Here is an 18,410-nt window from a genome sequence, read left to right on the forward strand (position 1 = left end):
TCACCCCAAGGGGTGTTTCATTTGGGGCAGAATTCCCCAATGACTCCAGAGTCTGAGTCATTTCCCACCAAAAAAAAAAAAAAAAAATTAAGAAAAGAAGAAACAAAACAAGGCAAAAACCCCCTCACAGCCACCAACGCCAGCTCCTCTCCACCCAGCACCTTTCCCCAGCGTTATGGTGATGAAGTTAATGTTCATTAGTGCTCTCTGTGGCAGGGTTCAGCACAGCTCCTGGGGTGGGTGGGAGCAGGAACAGAGCAGCCTTGTTGCCCACACTCCTCTCTCCATTCTTCTGCTGCACAAAAGAGCAAATACAGGGTGGCACCGGCCCTCCTTCGGCTCAGGGAGAGATGAACCTTTGTCTGCTCCCATCAGCTGCTGCTTCTCCTCCCCTGATCATCACTCAGGGGACAACTCTGGGCAGAGGCCCCGTCACCAGAGCTGCTGTGACATTCAGTTAGAAATGCCCCCAGACTTCTCAGTTCCTCCCGAGGTCCTTGTTCTTCTCTCTGGTCCCAGTGGGACAGGAATGGATGATCCTGGTGGGTCTGTGATTCCGTGGCTGTTCGCTCACTGGGCAGTGAGGAGCTGCTGGAGGAGCTGCTGTGGATCCCAGAGCGGTGCCCAAAGACCCACCTGCCCTTTTGGGATCAGCAAAATGACTCTGCCTCTCCAGGGTGAAGGTATCCCCACTCCAAGCCAGTTTGGGGGCAGGATCAGGAGTGGCTTTTCATTGCACACTTGGGTTTGTGGAGACAGGCAGAATCTCAGACATGGGGTCCTGCTTAAAAGCCACGCTCCCAGGTCTGGGTGCTTCCTGGAGGGTTTCTTTTGAGGGTTTCTTGGTTCCTACTTTAAAGCTCCCTCAGAGCAAGTACAGTGAGGCTGAAACCAGCAATTTTGAGACGAGGGTGTCAGCAAGAGTCAGAAGTGACAGAGAGGGGTTTGATTTGGTTTCAAGCTGCCTCCCCTTTGATTACACCCCTCCCATGCTAATGTGCAGGTCCGGAGAGGTGCTGATTTTGTAACAAACCCGAGCAGGAGGTGTCAGGAGGTGTCACCAGGCTCCCAGGTGGGTGTGCTCGTGCTGTAAGGAACGTGCTGGGATATGCACACACCGGCTCTGACAGCTGCTGTGTCACAGCTCTGTCCTGGTCTGATGAAGCCGAGTCCGAGCAGGAAGGAGGGAAGATGCTCCCCTAGCAAAGAAGTAACAGGCTGGGGGTCAGGGACCCTCTGGGTGCCCTCTGTCCTGGCCAGGCACAGACACAGCCAGGTCCTGGTTTGCTCCGTGGCTGAGGAGGGGAAGGAGCTGCCTTTCTATCCCTCTGCTGAGACCGGAGCTGACACGGCCCCTCCTGGTGCTGGGAAGGGCTCTGGGAGGAGGAAAGGAGTCACTGAGCATTTGCAGCTGCTTCAAAGCCGGTGCAGAAGAAAGGAAACACGGCCCAGCCCCTGGTACTAAACACACAGCCTGAGGTTCTTCTGATGCAGAGGGTGAGGGAATATTTAAAACAAATGTTTAATGTGACACAAAGACAAAGCAGCAGGGGAGTGAGCTTTGCCCTCCGCTCTGTCAAACGCAGGAGGAAAGCTGAGCCACTCCGAGCAGAGATCGGAGCATGTTCCCAATCCCCAGAGCAGCTCACGGAGTTAAAGGCCTGACTTGCTAAAAACATAAAAGGCTCTGTCAATTCCAGCAATATTTCTCACTTCAGTTAATCATCCCAGAAAATGGTGAGTTTATTGTCTTTGTCTCCATTTAGTGTGAGCAAATCCAACTTCCCTCATTGTCTCTCTGCAGATTATGAAAAGCTTTTGTTGATTATATCATCAAATTAAGCCGAGCCCAGCAGTGTGATTTTCCTCTGAGAACATCACAGTAACAGGCTGTGCCTTAGGTGCCACTGCCCTTCCTTCCCTGTTTAAAAAGCTTTCTCTGCCTCCCTGTCACGTCTCTCCTTGCTAACGGGAAAGTGTATAAAAATCACATAATCATTAATATTGAAGAATCATTAGGGCTGATAGAAGCAGCGCTGCCTGCGATGATGTTGTTTTTCATGGTCAGTGCTTTTGGCAAACATTCCAGGCCCGCATCAGCCCAGCTGTTTTTTTAGAGCCCACCAGTTGATCCAGTGACTGTTTGACTCCATCCATCCATTGCTCCCGGAGATGGCTCCAGTTAGATGATCATTTCCCAGGCCTGCGGGGGTAAATGGATTTCTGGAGGCTGTTTCAGCTGCCTCCCTCCTCTCACACAGCCCCTGCTTTTGATGCAGACAGCATCCGAAAGGCAGCAATCTGTAGTTGAGCAGTAAAGTCCTGGTTGGGTTTTTATTAAAGCAATGATGTGCTGCCTGGCTGAAAAGTGTCAAAACTGCAATCTTGTAACATCAACAAAATAAGGCAGGATCCTTCCCTACGGGAGGGGAATGCTGAGAGCAGGAATGAGCCCGGAATGGGTGGATGGTGAGCATTGCTGGAGGGATGATGCACGTCAGACACAGTCCCTTTGTCCCTTAGTGAGAGCAGACCAAAGGTTCATGGCACACAATTCACCTTTGCCTCTCTCTCCCCTCCGCAGCAGTTCCTTGGCAGTGCATCCAGCTGGGTTTTCCTCTCTTGAGCAGAACTGGAACTGAAGTAGCACTGGAGGTGTTACGAAAGTGCCAAACCCATCTGAGCATGCAGCAAAAGGCTGGGGGAATTTGGGGGAGCAGTTGGAAGTCTGTGAGTGAGGAGGAGGAACTGACCTGAGCCAAACAGAAATAAGTCTCAGGAGAATCCCTGGGCACGGCAGTGAGTGAGTCTTTGTGGAGAAGGAGGTGATGGGGACAGGGTTGGTACGAGGAGCTTCTGCTGCAGAAACAAAACCTGAACCTCATCCAAGCATCTTTGCTGGCAGAGATTCCCAAAGGTCTGCCAGGGGGTGGGTGGGAATGTGGCTCAGCTGAGCAGTGAGTGTGTGTGAGGTGGTGCAGAGGCAGCCTCACGCCTGTGCTACACCCCAGAGGATGGCTGGTGATGATTCCAGGCTGGAGCTGTGGATGAGTGGTGATGATTCCAGACTGGAGCCCTGGATGAGTGGTGATGGTTCCAAGCTGGAGCCCTGGATGAGTGGTGATGATTCCAGGCTGGAGCTGTGGATGAGTGGTGATGAATCCAAGCTGGAGCCCTGGATGAGTGGTGATGATTCCAGGCTGGAGCTGTGGATGAGTGGTGATGATTCCAGACTGGAGCCCTGGATGGCTGGTGATGATTCCAGGCTGGAGCCCTGGATGAGTGGTGATGATTCCAGGCTGGAGCCCTGGATGAGTGGTGATGGTTCCAAGCTGGAGCCCTCCACATGAGGGTTTGTGTTGCTGAGTTGCCCAGGGCTGGCAAAGCAGGACAAGTGTTGAGTCAGGATGGGCTCACACCCTTGACTGCCCCAGGGCAGGAGGAGTTTCAGGGAACCTGAACAGAAATAAACCCCTGGCACTGAGCTGTTCCAAAGCAGGGTTGTCACATCTTCCCATCTCCAATTCCACGGAATGGAATGTGTGGGGCTGTGTGCCCACACACCCTGCAGAGTCTCCTTGGCACATCAGTGCCTCCCTGGGAGCTCTGTGTGCGTCAGACAGTGCCTGGCAGGACGTTCTTTACACACGGTTGGTCCAAGTTCCAAGGTTGGAATTTCCTTCAGCTGCGTGTGTCCCATTGCCATCTGCTGGGGAATGGGCAGCGTGCTCACAGGGAAGGTGCTGCTGGACAAGGGAATGCCCCTAAATCACCCACTCTGCTCAAGGCTCACTGAGATTCTGGTCTCTCAGCCTCCAGGAGAGGCTGGGGTTTGTGTCTGTGCCAGTCATGGCACGGTGCAGGAATATTTGTGCCCCAGAAAAGCAACTCTGCATCAGGGCAGAAGGATCAAAGTCTTGCCTTGGGTGCTCTTGCACAATAAAACTCAGTCCCTCACAGGTTGTGCTTGGCAGGGGGTTGGAGAGAGGCTGGATGTAGGTTTGCAGTAAACAATGGCTAAGGCTGGAATTGCTGAGCCACTTTGGCCAAGACAGGACTGGAAACAAGGCCAAGGCTTGCAGTTGTGACTGGGGGCTTCAGGTGTGGGCCCTGAGCTGTTCCTTGGGGGAATTCTTACAGAATTCAGAATTCTTTGAAGATTGGGCCTCTCCAGTTTTAGGTGGCAGAGCTGAGCAGCCCTGGTAGGAGATCCCACCCAGACACCCCCAGCACTGGGACTGGGAGCTGCTGCCTGTCCCAGCCCCCCCAGGCTGATTCAGAGCTGTGCCTCCATCCCTCTCTTGTGTTCTTGCCATGCAGGAGGCCTTCGAGGAGCAACTGTGATCGATGCCTTAGATACCCTCTACATCATGGAACTCGAGGAGGAATTCCAAGAAGCCAAGGAGTGGGTGGAGAAGAGCTTTGACTTGAATGTGGTGAGTCAGCTGCTGGGAATGCCTGCCTGTGTCACCTGAACAGCCAGTCCTGATCACTGTCTTCCCTCAGAGTCATCTGGGGAGGGAAACCATGAGCTCTGTGGGGGAAGAAACCACTCAGGTGGTTATTTTCTTTTTGAGGCCAAAGGGAACAGTGCAGTGATTCACCCCAATTTTCTGCTGGTCCCAGCAGGGGCTGCCAGATCAGCCTCACTGTGTCTGGCTGAAAATAAGGTTCAGTGTTTAATGGTTCTTGTGGTTTGGTCTGGGTTATGGAAACAGACACTCATTATTAGACACTCCAAGGAAATTTTGCTCATCAAAGAGCAGGTTCTGTTTCATCTCAGGTAAATGTCTGCCTGCGATAAGATGAGTTTTCCTTTCTGAATTAGATTAAGGTTGTAAACCCAGCTCCCCTTGTCTGGGCCCTTTGTTGGTGTCACTGCTGGGACTTGTGTGACACCTCGGGGGAGCACAGAGAGAGCCAGGGCTTGAAAGGAAGGGCATCCCCTCTAAACATGGCCAGAGGTGCTTCTCCCTGGGGCTCCTGGAGCTTTCCTGGACACTCGGAGCTGTGTTGGGACTCTGGGTGCAGCACAGCAGTGCTGGCAGCTGAAGGGTGCTGTCCCTTCTCTGTCCCTGGAGCCAGCTCCTGGATTCCTCCTCCCCAGCTGATGGGATCTCATCAGTGGCACACACAGGGAATGTAAAAACCAAAGTGCAGCTTAAACTTTTATTTGTTTAATGCCAGTCTAGTTGTTGTGAGACATGGTTCTCCCACGGGAACAATGCCTGCAGCTGCCTTTGTGGAGAAGCATCGTTTGGGAGGGCACCACTGGCATTCATGGATTCATAAAAGGCAGCCCACATCTGATAAATCTGGTGAATGGTCTCAGTCTGTTACTGAATCGATAAACAAGGGACAAAATCAACTGGGAGATAATTTATCTGGATTTCATAAAAGCTTTTAATCTTGGCCTGCAGAATAGATTGATCTGTAAAGACAAGAGTGAATGCTACAGATTGATCCATGGAGTCAGGGAGCACAGCACAGGGAGGCAAGGGGGAAATTAATTAAATATTGTCCTGTACAAGGAGCTCCCATAGTCCAGAAAGGCAAGACAGGGACTCCAGGACCCACAAGCTCTGCTTGAAACTGGGTGCTGTGATCTGTCTCCAGCAATTCCACTCCTCATCTCCAGGGAGCTCTTGCTGGGATTTGTGAAGGGCACAGGTTCAGGTGCCCCCTGCTCACTGCAAGTGCTGTGTTGGTGGAGGATTTCCCTGGTTTTGGGGTCTGGCTTGGTGCATCTGTGTGAGGGTGGGAATCCTTTCTCATGCAGGTTGGGCAGCCAGGAGCAGGTATTTTTGATAGGGCTGTTTTGAATGCAATCCTTTTGACATTTGCTGGTGATCAGCCGAGGTGGTGGAGCTGAGCTTGTCCCAGGTGAGAGGGTTCCGGAGGGATGCAGTGAAGCCTCACTGGGTGTGGGCACAGGGACACCCTGCAGCCTCTCTGTCCCCTGACCATCACAGCCCCTCTGACCCCCCTCTGCTCCCCTCTCAACCTGCACAGCGAGTCCCTCAGTGGCAGAAAATACCTTCCTGAAGTGAACTGCATCTGCCCAGTGCAGGGCCTTCTCCACAGGAAAATGGAGAAAGTCGTTTTTCATGGGCCTGTACAGTTTTCCTTTAACTAAAATGTTTCAAGGTGCAAATTTTTACGTCCAACTGACTCACAGCCCTGACTTGAGACAGGGCTGGAATGGCCTGAAGTTGGGGAGTTGGCTGGAATGGGGAGGTTTAGGTTGGTATCAGGAAAGGATCTTCCCCCAGAGGGTGCTGGGCACTGCCCAGGCTCCCCAGGGAATGGGCACAGCCCCGAGGCTGCCAGGGATGCCCAGGGTGGGGTTGTTGGGGTGTCTGGGCAGGGCCAGGAGCTGGGTCAATGATCCCTGTGGGTCCCTTCCAGCTCAGCAGACCCTGTGGTTGTGTGATCTGCCCTGCCTGACTCAGGGGCTGTCACAGGTGGTCAGTGGGGTGGTCTGGGTCACTGCAGAGCAAAGTGCTGTGAGATGGGCCCGGAGCTGTGGGTGAGGGCTGGGGACCGAGGGCTCTGCAGTTTCCCTCTGGCTGCCTGTGCACACCCTGCTCTCAGGGCTGTCCTCGTGTCGTTGCAGAACGGAGAAGCGTCCCTGTTCGAGGTGAACATCCGCTACATCGGAGGGCTCCTGGCCACCTACTACCTCACTGGAGAGGAGGTTTGTCCCCGCAGCTCTGAGTGTCCCTCACAGCGCCCAGGAACGAGCTGAGAGGGCTCTCCAGCAGCTCTTCTCTGAGCACCAGATAATCCCCCCATAACAACAGGCTAAACCCATCGTTTTTGTGAATATGGAAATGCCACTAATGTTCCTTTAATTAAGCCTCGCATAATTACCTTGCACACACCGTGCACGGCTCATTTGCCAAAGATCTTTTCTCCTGTGGGCAATTCTAGCAAGACACGTTTGCAGTTGGACACATTGCTCCCCGGGGAATGCCGTTTGTGGGGATCTTTGTACTTGTTCCTCTCTAGTCCAAGTCGGGTGAGATTTCATCAGACACCATCCCAGATCCCGCCTCGGGCTAAGGAGGGCAGCTGCTGAGGGCCAGGTGCTCCACACTCTGCTGAACAGTCCCTCCAGAGCAGGAATTCCTGAGATAAAGTGCCCTGGGATACAGAGGAGGAGGGTGGCAAACAGGGCAGGGCACCTGGATCTACACCACCTTCTGCTGGATGTGTCCCTGCCCATGGCAGGGGGTGGAGTGAGGTGATCCTCGGGGTCCCTTCCTACCCCCAAACCGTTCTGGGATTCCATGGTTCTGTCCTGACAGCCCCTGGGACAAAGTGATGCAGCTCCAGAGTGTCCCCCTGGGTGTCACAGCCCCTGTGCTGGATGCTGCATCCCCCTGGAGCCCTGGATAAAAGCAGGAGGATCTCATTTCCACTTCCCCCCCTCCTCCCCAGCCCTGCCAGAGGCCGGGGCATAATGCCATAATCTGTTTGATAATGTGCCTGGGCTGGAATTTTACAGCTGGCTGCAAGGAGATGAGGAGATTATTCCTGTGCTCAGGAAGTCTTTGGTGAGCTGAAACTCTGGTTCAGAGGGGAGTTCTGTGAGGACTGGCCCTAAATGAGAGCTCAGCTCTGGTGCTGCCCCACCACAGAGGGTGGGATGGCTCCTCGTAGTGACACCATTGACCCAGGAGCAGCTCTGTTACTTCAGTTGCATTTTAAATGAGTTCCAGGAATGACTTCCCTCTGTGATTCCCCTCCAGGGAAAACTCTCAAAGACTCAGTGCCCCGACTCAGAGTCTGTCTCAGTGACAGCTTCAACAGGTTTCAGATCAACAGAGCAAAAAGAAACCACATTAAACCACAAAACTCCAGCAGTGACCTCTTGAAGTCCCATCGACAGCTGGGGCAGTGCCTGTCACTTACCCAGTCAGTGTCACCGGGCTGAAAGGCAAAAACCAAGTCCCTGTCTCTCGCTTTCCCTTCTGAACCAACCCCCTGTTTCCATGTGAGAGCATCAAAGGCCTACGAGCCCACAGGAGAGCTCAGGTTTCCTCAGTGCTGTATTTTTAGAGCAATAAATTCCTGCTTTCTGAGAGCCACCACGACAGGGCTAGAGGTAAAAGGCTTGTGCTTTATCTCCTAAGTCACTTAGAGGCTTCTCCAGATCAGGACTAATCTCTGCAGTGAAGATTAGTGCTTGTATCAGTTTGTCCCAAAATAATTGTGTGTGCTTGCTTTGTGCTGCAAGCCACCATAAGCTGCAATTTGACTGGAAGGCCCAAAAGGGAGGCATTACAAATGGAAAAGGGGCAGCTTAGGCATGAAACCACGAGTCCTTCTGGGCAGAGAGCTGCGAGGAGAGGGCGGTTCGTTGGAAATCGCCGCTTTTACGGCAGGAGATGACACGAAATCTAACGGTGCTTCAGCCTAGAAAGATTCCTTCTGATTGTACCTCAGTCATTCCAGCTCCTCGTGTTCTCTGCCATTCTGGGAACGGGAAGAATTTGGAGAGTACTCTTAGGATCAGCTCAGATCACAGGGTGCTGGGCTGTTGTGAGCTGCTCTGGTCCAGGCTGAGGCTTGGGCAGGGGACTGGGTGCTGGTTTAGTGCCACCTCTGTTGGTGGCAGCTTGGGGGCGTGGGTTAAGAAGGACATTCAGAAATTGGAATTTAGAGGAAATTTAGAGATGCCAAAGGTCAGGGAGACTTCTGGTTCAGATCTCTTGTGCAGGGGAACCAGGGCACAGCACACCTGGAACAGGGGGTTCTTAGACTGCAGCACTTCCAGCGTTTTACAACGGTGTGTTTGGAGAAGGGGACGTGAAGGAATCCTGTGTGACTCGTTTCATCAAATATTTATCCTCCCTTTTAACAGGTGTTCAAGAGTAAAGCTCTGGAACTCGGAGAGAAGCTCCTGCCAGCCTTCAACACCCCCACTGGAATCCCACGTGGAGTCATCAACCTGGGCAGGCAAGGCGCACGTTCTCACAAGCATTTCCTTTAGTTCTGGGTGTTTGGGAAGGACCAGGAGCAGCAGCAGCTCCTCAGAGCTGCCCCCTCTAGAGCAGATTCCTCGAGGTCATTTGCTTTGCCAGCTCAAACCTTGGCAGAGATTGCAGGTGACTCAGGTCAAACCCAGCTGTGTTTTATTAATTTGGGGCTGTCCACAGTTTTTTCCTCTGCCTCCTGACAGGGCTCCCTGCTGCAAGAGCATTTTCCTCACTATCATCTGCTTTGAAAGGTGATTTTGTAGTCTGCTCGTAGCCTGGATTTTTGTGGTGTGCCCAGCTAGATGTGTGTGAATTTATCCAGTAAAAACGGATTAAAAAAATAGGAAAAACTGGGAAAGGAGGTGGATGGGACTGGCTGATGGTTTTGGTGCTGGAAAGGGGGGAGAATACAGAACACAGCCCTCAGCCAGGCTCTGTCCTTCCCTTAGAGCCCCCACACTCAGGTCGGTGATGCTCTCATGGCCAGGGGGGGCTGAGTTCAGTAAATCCCTGCAGAAGGTCGGGCAGCAAACAGAGGCAGAGCTGGAGCTGCCCTCCTGCTCCCTGGCTCTCCTGGCAGACAATGATTTGCTGGTTCTGATGCCTGCAAACAAATCCTGCGGGTGAGAGCTGCAGGAAATGTGGGTTAACAAAGCCTTTCATCCTCACCTCTTGTGAAACTCTGGAAGTCATTATTCAGCCCTTAGCCCAAATCTCCTCCTTGGCTCTGCGAAGCAAAAGACTTCCAAATATTTGGCTCACGCTGCTGCTGCTGTGTTGCTCAAATATCACTGTCACCCCTCAGTTGTCTGATGTGCTCAAGATCCCGGGGAAAATTGGAGCCACCAGCACGGCTGTAATTGTCCTTTTTTACAGCACAGACACATCCTGCTTCCTCTGTGGCTGATAAAGGCTCTGCATAGACTAACCTTTCACAGAAATGCCAGACCCTCCCCTGCCCTTTGTGAAGACAATTGAAGCAGCCTCTGTCTGCTCAGACATTCCCAAAATGTTTTGCCGATGACCTTGAGTGAGAGCAAAGAAAATCAGCAGAACACCCAGCCCATACCCAGAACCCCATTGCTGCCTGGGGCTCTGGCTGTGGGGCCGTGAAACTGCTGTGAGGGCTGGAGTGGGAATCGATTCAGGAGCAGGGATGAGGGGAGCTGTATTCACAGCCTGAGCTGCTGTAGGAACACGATGAACAGCCAAAGGCTATAGACCCACAAGGGAGGGGAATTAGTGTGGAAGTGGAAGCAGAGGAGGGTGAGGTGAGGCTGTGAGACCACACTGACCCAAACAGCAGGGCCAGAACAAAGCCCAGAAGAGTTTTGCAACAAGGAGTTCTCCCTCCAATCCTGGTTGTGCAAGGATGTGCTAATTCCAGAGAGACCTCACCACCCCAAGAGGAGGAGGGTCCTGCAGCATGTGTGGGCCTCTGTTGGTGGCAGCTTGGGGGCGTGGGTTAAGAAGGACATTCAGAAATTGGAAACAAAAACCCCCCTGGCATTGAGTCAATTCTGCACATGCATTTTCGAGGGCTCAAGCACAGACAGCCCCCCCCAGCTCTTCCATAACCAGCTGGATTTATCTCCTCCTGTCACCTTTTCCTCTGGGGTCCCCTGTCTGCTGATGAGCTTCCCTGTGGCCGCCTGCTTTCCGCTGGCTCTGTGTCCTAGCTCACACAGCCTTGTTTTCCATCCTGCTGCTCCAACTGCCTCGTTGTCTGCCAGGGCCTGGAGTTCTGTGTCTCCTCCAGCTGCTGCTCTGTGCTCTCTGTTCTGCACTGTGATCTCTCTCCCTGTGCCTCTCGTGCTCTATCCCTGGCCCTGCTTTCCCTCACGTCTCCCTAAACCCTCTGTACCTCCGGATTTTCCCTCATCATCCTCTCCTGGCCTCTCTCCTGACTTGGCACTGGTTTTGCCGCTTTGGATCCCCATGAGGGAAGGCAATGATTTGACATTTCAGATCCACTTATCTGGGAGATAAAGGAGGTTCTGGGCACGTTCTTTTCTCTTGGAGGCCAAGGTCCTTTGAACAGTAGCTTCCTCTGAGCTGTTACAGAACACAGCAGCTGTGAAGGCCCAGTTTGTCCAGCCTGTAATGCTGGTAAAGAATGTTTTCCTGCAGGGGGTCACTGCAGGCTGCTCTTTAACCCAGGGACACGGCGCAGACAGGCTCTGTTTCCTCCAGACCCCTCTCCACGAGCCTTGCTGTGCTGTTTGACCCAAGGCTCAGGCTCCCAGTGGCACATCCCATGCTGGCTGTGGTTTTGGGGAGGGCAGGTCCCTGGGACACTGTCCCTTATGATCACTGTGACCCCACAGAGCTGCTGTGACAACAAACACAGCCCCGCTTGGCTGCTCCAGCCCCACTGAGCAGGGAGGGCAGCTCTGTTTGCGAGGCTGTGTTTGTTACAGCCTCCCTCCAGTGCAGTAAATAAAGGGAAGGGATTGACCCTTTACAGGTGCGAGAGCACCCTGGGGCTGCTCCAGGGTCAGCAGATTCAGCAGTGGGACATTAATGCCACACTCGCCTGGCCAGGACTGGCTCCCGACCCCGTCGGGGTTCTTGGGGTGCCCCTTGGAGCCGCGCTCGGTGCTCCCCAAGCAGAAGTGCTGCTGCAGCCTCGGCAGGGCACACTGCTGATCTAATGGCCCTCTTTGTCTGGAGGCAAGCAAACAGCTCAGGACCTGCGATGCTTTTCTCTACATCACAGCCAGGGAAACTTCTTTTTGGTTTTTTTTTTTTTCATTCTCAGAAGGATCATTAGTTTTCACCTCCTGTAAACAACAAACCCTTCTCCTCTCCCAGCCAAGCTTCCCGGCGCCATCTAGTGTCACCCCCACCCTTCCCTGTCCCTGGAAACCTGTCACCTCCTCGGGATTAACTGCAAGGAGATGGAAAATCAAAGCCACGACACCTCCGAGGTGGCTCTGGGCCAGCACCCGCAGAGGCTGCTTTGGGACCGAGTCCTTACACACAACCCCATATCCTTCCGGACACTGCCCTGTCTGGAGGGTTCCAGAGAGGCCCAGAGCTGTGGGGTACCAGAAGGATATTTTATCCCAAAATATCTGCGTAGGGCAGGGTGTCAGTGTGCTTTTCCAAAGCTGTTTTTCAGCTGAGCTGTTCGGGAGGGATTCCTCTCCCACAAGAAATGCAGTTTGTGCAGTCTGTGTGTTAGCCCAGTCCTAAACAATCTCTGTAAAACTACAGCTCCATCCCACTGGAACTGATCCTGAAAACCTGTGTCTGTCCTAAATCTCTCTGTGTGTCCTTTCCATGGCCCTAATGACACCTAGGGTGCAGCACATGCCCCTGGCAAGGGCAGAGCTGCCCTGGGACAGGGGCACTGCAGGCTCTGGCTGTGTTTTCCTGGCAGTGAAGGCTCCCTGTTCTCTCCTTGCAGTGGCATGAGTTGGAGCTGGGGCTGGGCATCCGCTGGAAGCAGCATCTTGGCAGAATTTGGGACCTTGCACTTGGAATTCCTGCATCTCTCTGAGCTCTCTGGCAACCCAGTGTTTGCAGAAAAGGCAAGTAACCCCCAGCCTGGGCCTCTTCATCCTCCTGGGGTGTTTTTCCCAGTGTGGGTGAAGTTGTGTGAATTTTACTCAGATGAGGGCATGGCCAAGGTGAAGCCATCAGGTGGGTGCAGATCCCTCAGAAACCCGCTTTGAGGGAGACAGATTGCTCCAGGCAGAATCCAAACTGCCCCCCATGAGCCCAAGGGAAATGGGGCTTCTCCAGAGTGCCACAGTGGGGTAAAAACAGACAGGATTGCCCAAAAACCCTTCCAAAATGATGCTTTTCCAGGATATGTCCAGTGCAGGTCTGTCAGCTGTGAAACAAGGAGGGAATTTGAGGGAGAGATAGGAAAAAAGGAGGAAGAAGCTGGGAGAGCAGAGCGGAGCTAGGATGGAGTGGATGGAAAGCAGTGAGGGTGGGATGAGCAAGAGGAAGGTCACAGAGGAGGGAAAAGCAGAGGGTGAAGGGAAACAGGAAACTCTGGGAAGATAAGGAGAGGCTGGGGATGTGAAATAAAGAGACAAGCCCGAGGTTCCTGAGGACAGGGATAATGACAAACTGCTCCCAGGGAGGGGGAGCCGAGGAGAGGCCAGGGAAGGGAGCAGTGCTCTGCAGAGAAAATGTGTGAAGGGAAGAAAGGGAGTGAGGGGAGGGGAGAGATGAGGAAACACTGGAGATGCACTGCTGAAAACCAGAATTGCATCCTCATTCTGGGTTCAAACCGTGGCATTTTGAGCCAGGGTCAAACCTCTGTCCCCAGCCTAATGGATTTTCCTCTTCTCCTCCTAAGCCCATGGAGGGAAAAGGGTAAAACCTTTCTAATGGAGTCTGCTGGGCTGATGTGTGCACAGAAAATGGATCACATCCACCTTGACACCCTCAGAGAGGGAAAATGTGGCATGGTGTGGGCTCAAACAGCCCAGCCTGTGGGAAATTACTGCAGAGGAGCAGATCAACTCATGAACTCCCAGCTTGGGACTTGGGTGATTTTAGCAGGAATTAAATTCCATCTGTGTCTTTTACTCAAACCTGTCATTAATATGCCAAGCTCCCAAACTCCAGTAAACATCATGGAGCCTGACAACTTCCTTGGAAGCACTGGCTTAAGCCTGTAGCCAGCTTTTGGCATGCAAATTGTCTGATTTTGTAAAAGGTTTAGAGTGAATTAGCTGCTCTGTAGGTTATAATAGAATATTTATGCTGCATGGAGTTTAACTGGGTCCCTTAAGGGAAAGGCCGATTGGATTTAATGGGGGTGAAACCAAGGGAGGCTTTAGAGAGTTAAGTGCTGGCTGTTCTGGGGTATTAAAGGAACTGTCTGTTGTTGAAATTAAAGGCCCCAATTCGCCACATTAAGTGACCACATGGTGAATTTAAGTGCTGTGTGAGTCACTCATCCCTGCCACTCCTTTCCCTTTGGATCATGGAAAAAATCACCCCTGGCATTGCTCACATCTCACATTTCCACCCAGATCCCCAATCATAGAATCAGATTGGGGTTTGGAAGGCACCTTAGAGCTCCTCCAGGGACACCTCCCACTGTCTCAGGCTGCTCCCAGCCCCAATGTCCAGCCTGGCCTTGGGCACTGCCAGGGATCCAGGGGCAGCCACAGCTTCTCTGGGCACCCTGTGCCAGGGCCTCAGCACCTTCACAGGGAAGGATTTCTCCCTAATATTTCATCTAAACCCGCTTCCTTTGAGTTTTAATCCGTTCCCCTTTGTCCTGTCCAGCCCAGCAGCCCTGGCAGCAGAGCAGTAACCCCACCCCTGTGTCTCCTCTCCCACAGGTGATGAACATCCGCAGGGTCCTCAACAGAGTGGAGAAGCCGCAGGGCCTCTACCCCAACTTCCTGAGCCCGGTGACGGGGAGCTGGGTGCAGCGTAGGTATCCCCCTGCCTCCCCTCCTGCCTGCAGCATCCCAGAGGAAGCAGCAGCCCAAGCAGTGCCGAGGCAGGCAGGCTGTGGTACACGTGATAACGCAGCCTTTGCGGGGTGCAGCGCAGCAGTTGTGCACTTACCCCATCAGCCCTGTGTCCAGCTGAGCGTCCCACGTCCAGAGAGAGAACCAGGGCCTTCCCTGCACAGGGGAGGGTCCTGGCACACGGTCCAGCACACAGGGATTGGGAACCAGCACAGCCCTGTGGGATCCTGCACAGAGCCCACAGAGCTCCTTGGGTGAGATTCCCCTCCGGAGTGGCTGCAGCAAGTGAGGAACCACCTGGAGAGGCAGAGGGCTTGGAGGAGTCGTGGATCCCCCTCGGATCCAGGGATGAATTCTCCTGTGTGCATTCATGTTCCTGTTACCATGGTACCTCTGCAGAGAGTGATTTGGGAAGGAAGGATGAGATAAGAATGTTTTGTTTTCTCCTCTTGGGAACCCAGCACTGGAGATGTGGCACGAGGGAGATCCTGCTCTGGTGTGCAAGGGGAGCCAGAGTCAGGGAAGGTCTTGGAGAGAGCAGGGGAGTTCTGGAAGCAGTGCCCCCAGGGAAAGGTGACACACACAGCCCCTTCCCCACCCAGGGAGGAGACTCTGCCCCTCCTCTTGGGCCACCCAGGGGCAGAAGTTCCTGGGGTGGGAACAGGAGATGCCACTTCTGCAGCTGTGCCCTGACCTCCACCTTCTGCTCTGTTATTGATCTGCTTGGTTTGGCTGCTGGATTTGATGTTCCTTTGTCAAAGCAAGGTCTCTTTCTACAGAGGCTGGTTTGAGCCTGTCAGTGGGTGACATTTATTATTTAGGAATGTGACTCTGAGTCCTCACATTGCCTGGTGTCCCCATGTTTTGTTGCACTTTTTGCTGGGCTGGATCACTCCAGACCTTTCCCATTGTTGCTTTTACGGCTCTGGTGGCAACAGTGGCTGAGGCAGGGACAGAGCTCTGGCTGTGAGCAATCCTTGACCTTTCACTGGCAGGGCTGGTCCCAGCAAAATGTCTGGGAGGGTCACAGTTATCCCATTAAACCAGAGCTGCCCTTTGGTGCTGTGAGGAAAAACCAGGTTTCTGTTCACCCCATTGATTGATCCTCACTCAGGGTTATCCCATCCCTTTGTCAGCAGCTCAGCTTCCCCTCTGCAGAGTTGCTGTTCCATGTTTCCCCTTGAAGAGCTGATCTCCCATCCCCTGCTGCTCCCTGAGGTTCCCTTCCCTTTGGGTTATTGCTGCTGGCAGCTGCCAGTCCCACACTGCACATCTGGGCAGACACCAGCATCAGTTCTGCCTGCTCAGTGCTGCTGAGGGGACGAGGAGGAGTTCCTGGCTGCTCCGTGACTGATCCCTGTGGAATCTTTGGGAAACTGAGGAGCTCTTACCCAGCTGGGTGCAACTCTCAGCTGGATACCCAGCCCTCGTCTCTTCTGCCATGAATTTGATTCTATTTTCTGTCTGCAGATTTCCCTGCATTGCCCTGAAGTTGCTGATGTAAAGAGGGGCCTGTTGGTGCTTCTCAGAGCACATCCAAAGTGGCCTCTGATTGCTTGTGTTGGGAGAGGCAGATTCCTGCCAAAGGCCTGGAAATTTCCTGTCTCCCAGACAGACTTCCACAGGCTGTTTGTCGCAGCTGCTCAGGATATGACCTTGGGATCTGACTCCAGATTCCAGGGAGGGAGAAGAGTGATCAGCCCCTTCTGCAGCTCCAGTGCTGCTGGGGAGAAATAGATGAGGACCAGAGCAGGGAGGCATCTGCAGCCTGCTCCCCGGAGGTGCCAGGCTCTCATTTTCTCTCTTGTCATTAAAGCTCTTTGCAGGAAACTGTTTTCCTTGAGATTGCTGTGATTTTCTTAAAAGGTGTATCTTTGACCTGGCTGAATGAGCAGATGTTGTAAGTAAAGAGGCTGTGCTGCTCCTCCGTCAGTGCAGTTGTTACCTCTGGGAAATGAAAGCCCAGTCCCCTGCTGGAGGCAGGGATTTGTTGATGCAGAGTGCCTGGGAGGCAAACGCTGCCAGGGCTGCTGCCATATGGAAGGCAATTATGTACCAGGGCTGCAGCTTTGGTGAGTTTATGAATGACACACTCAGGATCACAGAGCTGCTCTTTAAAGGCAGGCTGTGTTTGCAAATACTCTGCCCTCTCTCCTCGCACGGAAGCCGCGTGTTTAATCCCATTGTTTTGCCATGGATTATTCCCTGGATCATTGGACACAGTGTGTCAGGGATGTTTGCTCTTCAGGTCAGGAAAATGCATGGCTGTTGGTTTCTGCTGCTGGGAGGATTTAGCATTTGGAATAAGCCTCGGGACTTTTTCTGTGTGCAAGGAGAGGGGAAACAAAAATCTGAGCAGCTCTGAGCACCTGCTGCATGTGCTTAGCTGGGAGATGGTGCAGAGCCAGGGGTGGACACTGTTAATTAACAGGGATGGCTCAGTCCAGGGAGGGTAATTTGTCTTGCTCTCCTAAAAATGGGACTGCTTGACTGCTTTAAAGAGTGGGAACGCTGCTGTTCCCCCAGGGGTACAGTTTGAAGCTGTAAATCCATCCAGCAGCTCCCCCCAGGCACAAACCTGGAGCCGTCAGGCCCATTTCACACTGCAACCCCTCAGCACCTCCTGCAAGGTCAGAGCAGGGGGTGCTCTGAGCAGACAGCCTTGGAAATTTGATTTCTGCAGGGGGAAATATGCAGTGCACATCCCTGTACCTGACTTTATCATTTTAATGTGCCAGCAGCCCCCAGCCTTTCCCAGGGCTCAGAGTCCCTCCGTGAGCCAGGAATACAAATGGCACCACGCAGGAGTGTCTCCAGCAGCCCCTTGCTGGCAGCTCTGTGGGATGCTACACCTCTCCTTCCATTCCTGAGGCAGGGAGACAGCTCCCAGGGGCTCCATCTACACGGAAATCTATCAATACCCACCACTGCTTTTGGTTTATGAGGGCGGATTTATGATGATGGCTCCATAAACAGGAAGCATCTTCACGTTGCAGTATAAATAACGTGTAAAATAAGGCTTCTGAATGGTTCTGGTAAGGGATACTAATGCTCTGCAAAATGACAGAACATTTTTCTTCTGATTGCACTTTCCACCTTTCTTCCTTTCTGAAAAGCAGTGCTGCAAGCTCTCCCCGGGAAGCTGGGAAGAGGAAGGAGAGAACAAGGGCATTAAATAGGACATGATTGTTTCCCCTTTGCAGAGCAGCTGCTCATTGTATATCGTGAACCTGAAGCTCTTTTCTGGCTTTCCCACCACAGACCACGTCTCCATCGGGGGGCTCGGGGACAGCTTCTATGAATATCTCATCAAATCCTGGCTGATGTCAGACAAGAAAGACTCTGAAGCTAAAAAGATGTACGACGATGCCTTGGAGGTGAGGAGCGAGGTGCTGCTCTGTGGTTTTTGGGGGGGACATGGTTCATAAGAAGGTTTCAGACCTTCAGAATAAGTCCTTGGATTTCCTGGGTACTCACTCCTGTCACTAAGTAACACTGAGTAAGTTTTACTTACTGTCCACCCTCTTGAAATGCTCATTTTCATCCCTCCAGGCAATAGAAAAGCATCTGGTGAAAAAATCTGCAGGAGGCTTGACCTACATCGCGGAGTGGAGGGGTGGCATCCTGGACCACAAGATGGGCCACTTGGCCTGCTTCTCTGGGGGCATGATTGCCCTGGGAGCCGAGCACGCGGCGGAGGAGAGGAGGCAGAGGCACATGGAGCTGGCTGCAGAGATCACCAGCACCTGCCACGAGTCCTACGCACGCTCAGGTGGCCTGGGGGGTCACTGGGGTCACCCACAGCCCCAGGAGAGTGGGGTTTGCCTGGCAGGGGTTTGCTCTGGGCTGTTCTGTGCCTCAGCTGCATCTGCACCCCTGGGTGGGGCTTTCCTGGGATGTCTGGGAGGGACAGAAATGTGCTCTGTGGAGCAGCAGCTGGAGCAGAGGGACAGGCAGCTGGGAGCTCCTGGGGCAC

At 53.2% G+C, this 18,410-nt stretch overlaps 1 protein-coding gene across 6 annotated transcripts in view; it reads left to right on the top strand.

Moving 5' to 3' along the window:
- MAN1C1 (mannosidase alpha class 1C member 1) overlaps positions 1-18,410 on the top strand; it is a 55,605-nt gene that overhangs the window by 33,643 nt on the left and 3,552 nt on the right. For all 6 annotated transcript variants that reach the window (XM_068994471.1, XM_068994472.1, XM_068994474.1 and 3 more), the window contains exons 3-9: positions 4,321-4,436; positions 6,617-6,697; positions 8,870-8,964; positions 12,397-12,520; positions 14,300-14,393; positions 17,696-17,811; positions 17,987-18,206. In XM_068994471.1, the coding sequence (XP_068850572.1) occupies positions 4,321-4,436; positions 6,617-6,697; positions 8,870-8,964; positions 12,397-12,520; positions 14,300-14,393; positions 17,696-17,811; positions 17,987-18,206 (846 nt within the window). The remainder of the gene's footprint in view (positions 1-4,320; positions 4,437-6,616; positions 6,698-8,869; positions 8,965-12,396; positions 12,521-14,299; positions 14,394-17,695; positions 17,812-17,986; positions 18,207-18,410) is intronic.

Source organism: Aphelocoma coerulescens, chromosome 23 (genome assembly GCF_041296385.1).
Source record: "Aphelocoma coerulescens isolate FSJ_1873_10779 chromosome 23, UR_Acoe_1.0, whole genome shotgun sequence".
Taxonomy (NCBI): domain Eukaryota; kingdom Metazoa; phylum Chordata; class Aves; order Passeriformes; family Corvidae; genus Aphelocoma; species Aphelocoma coerulescens.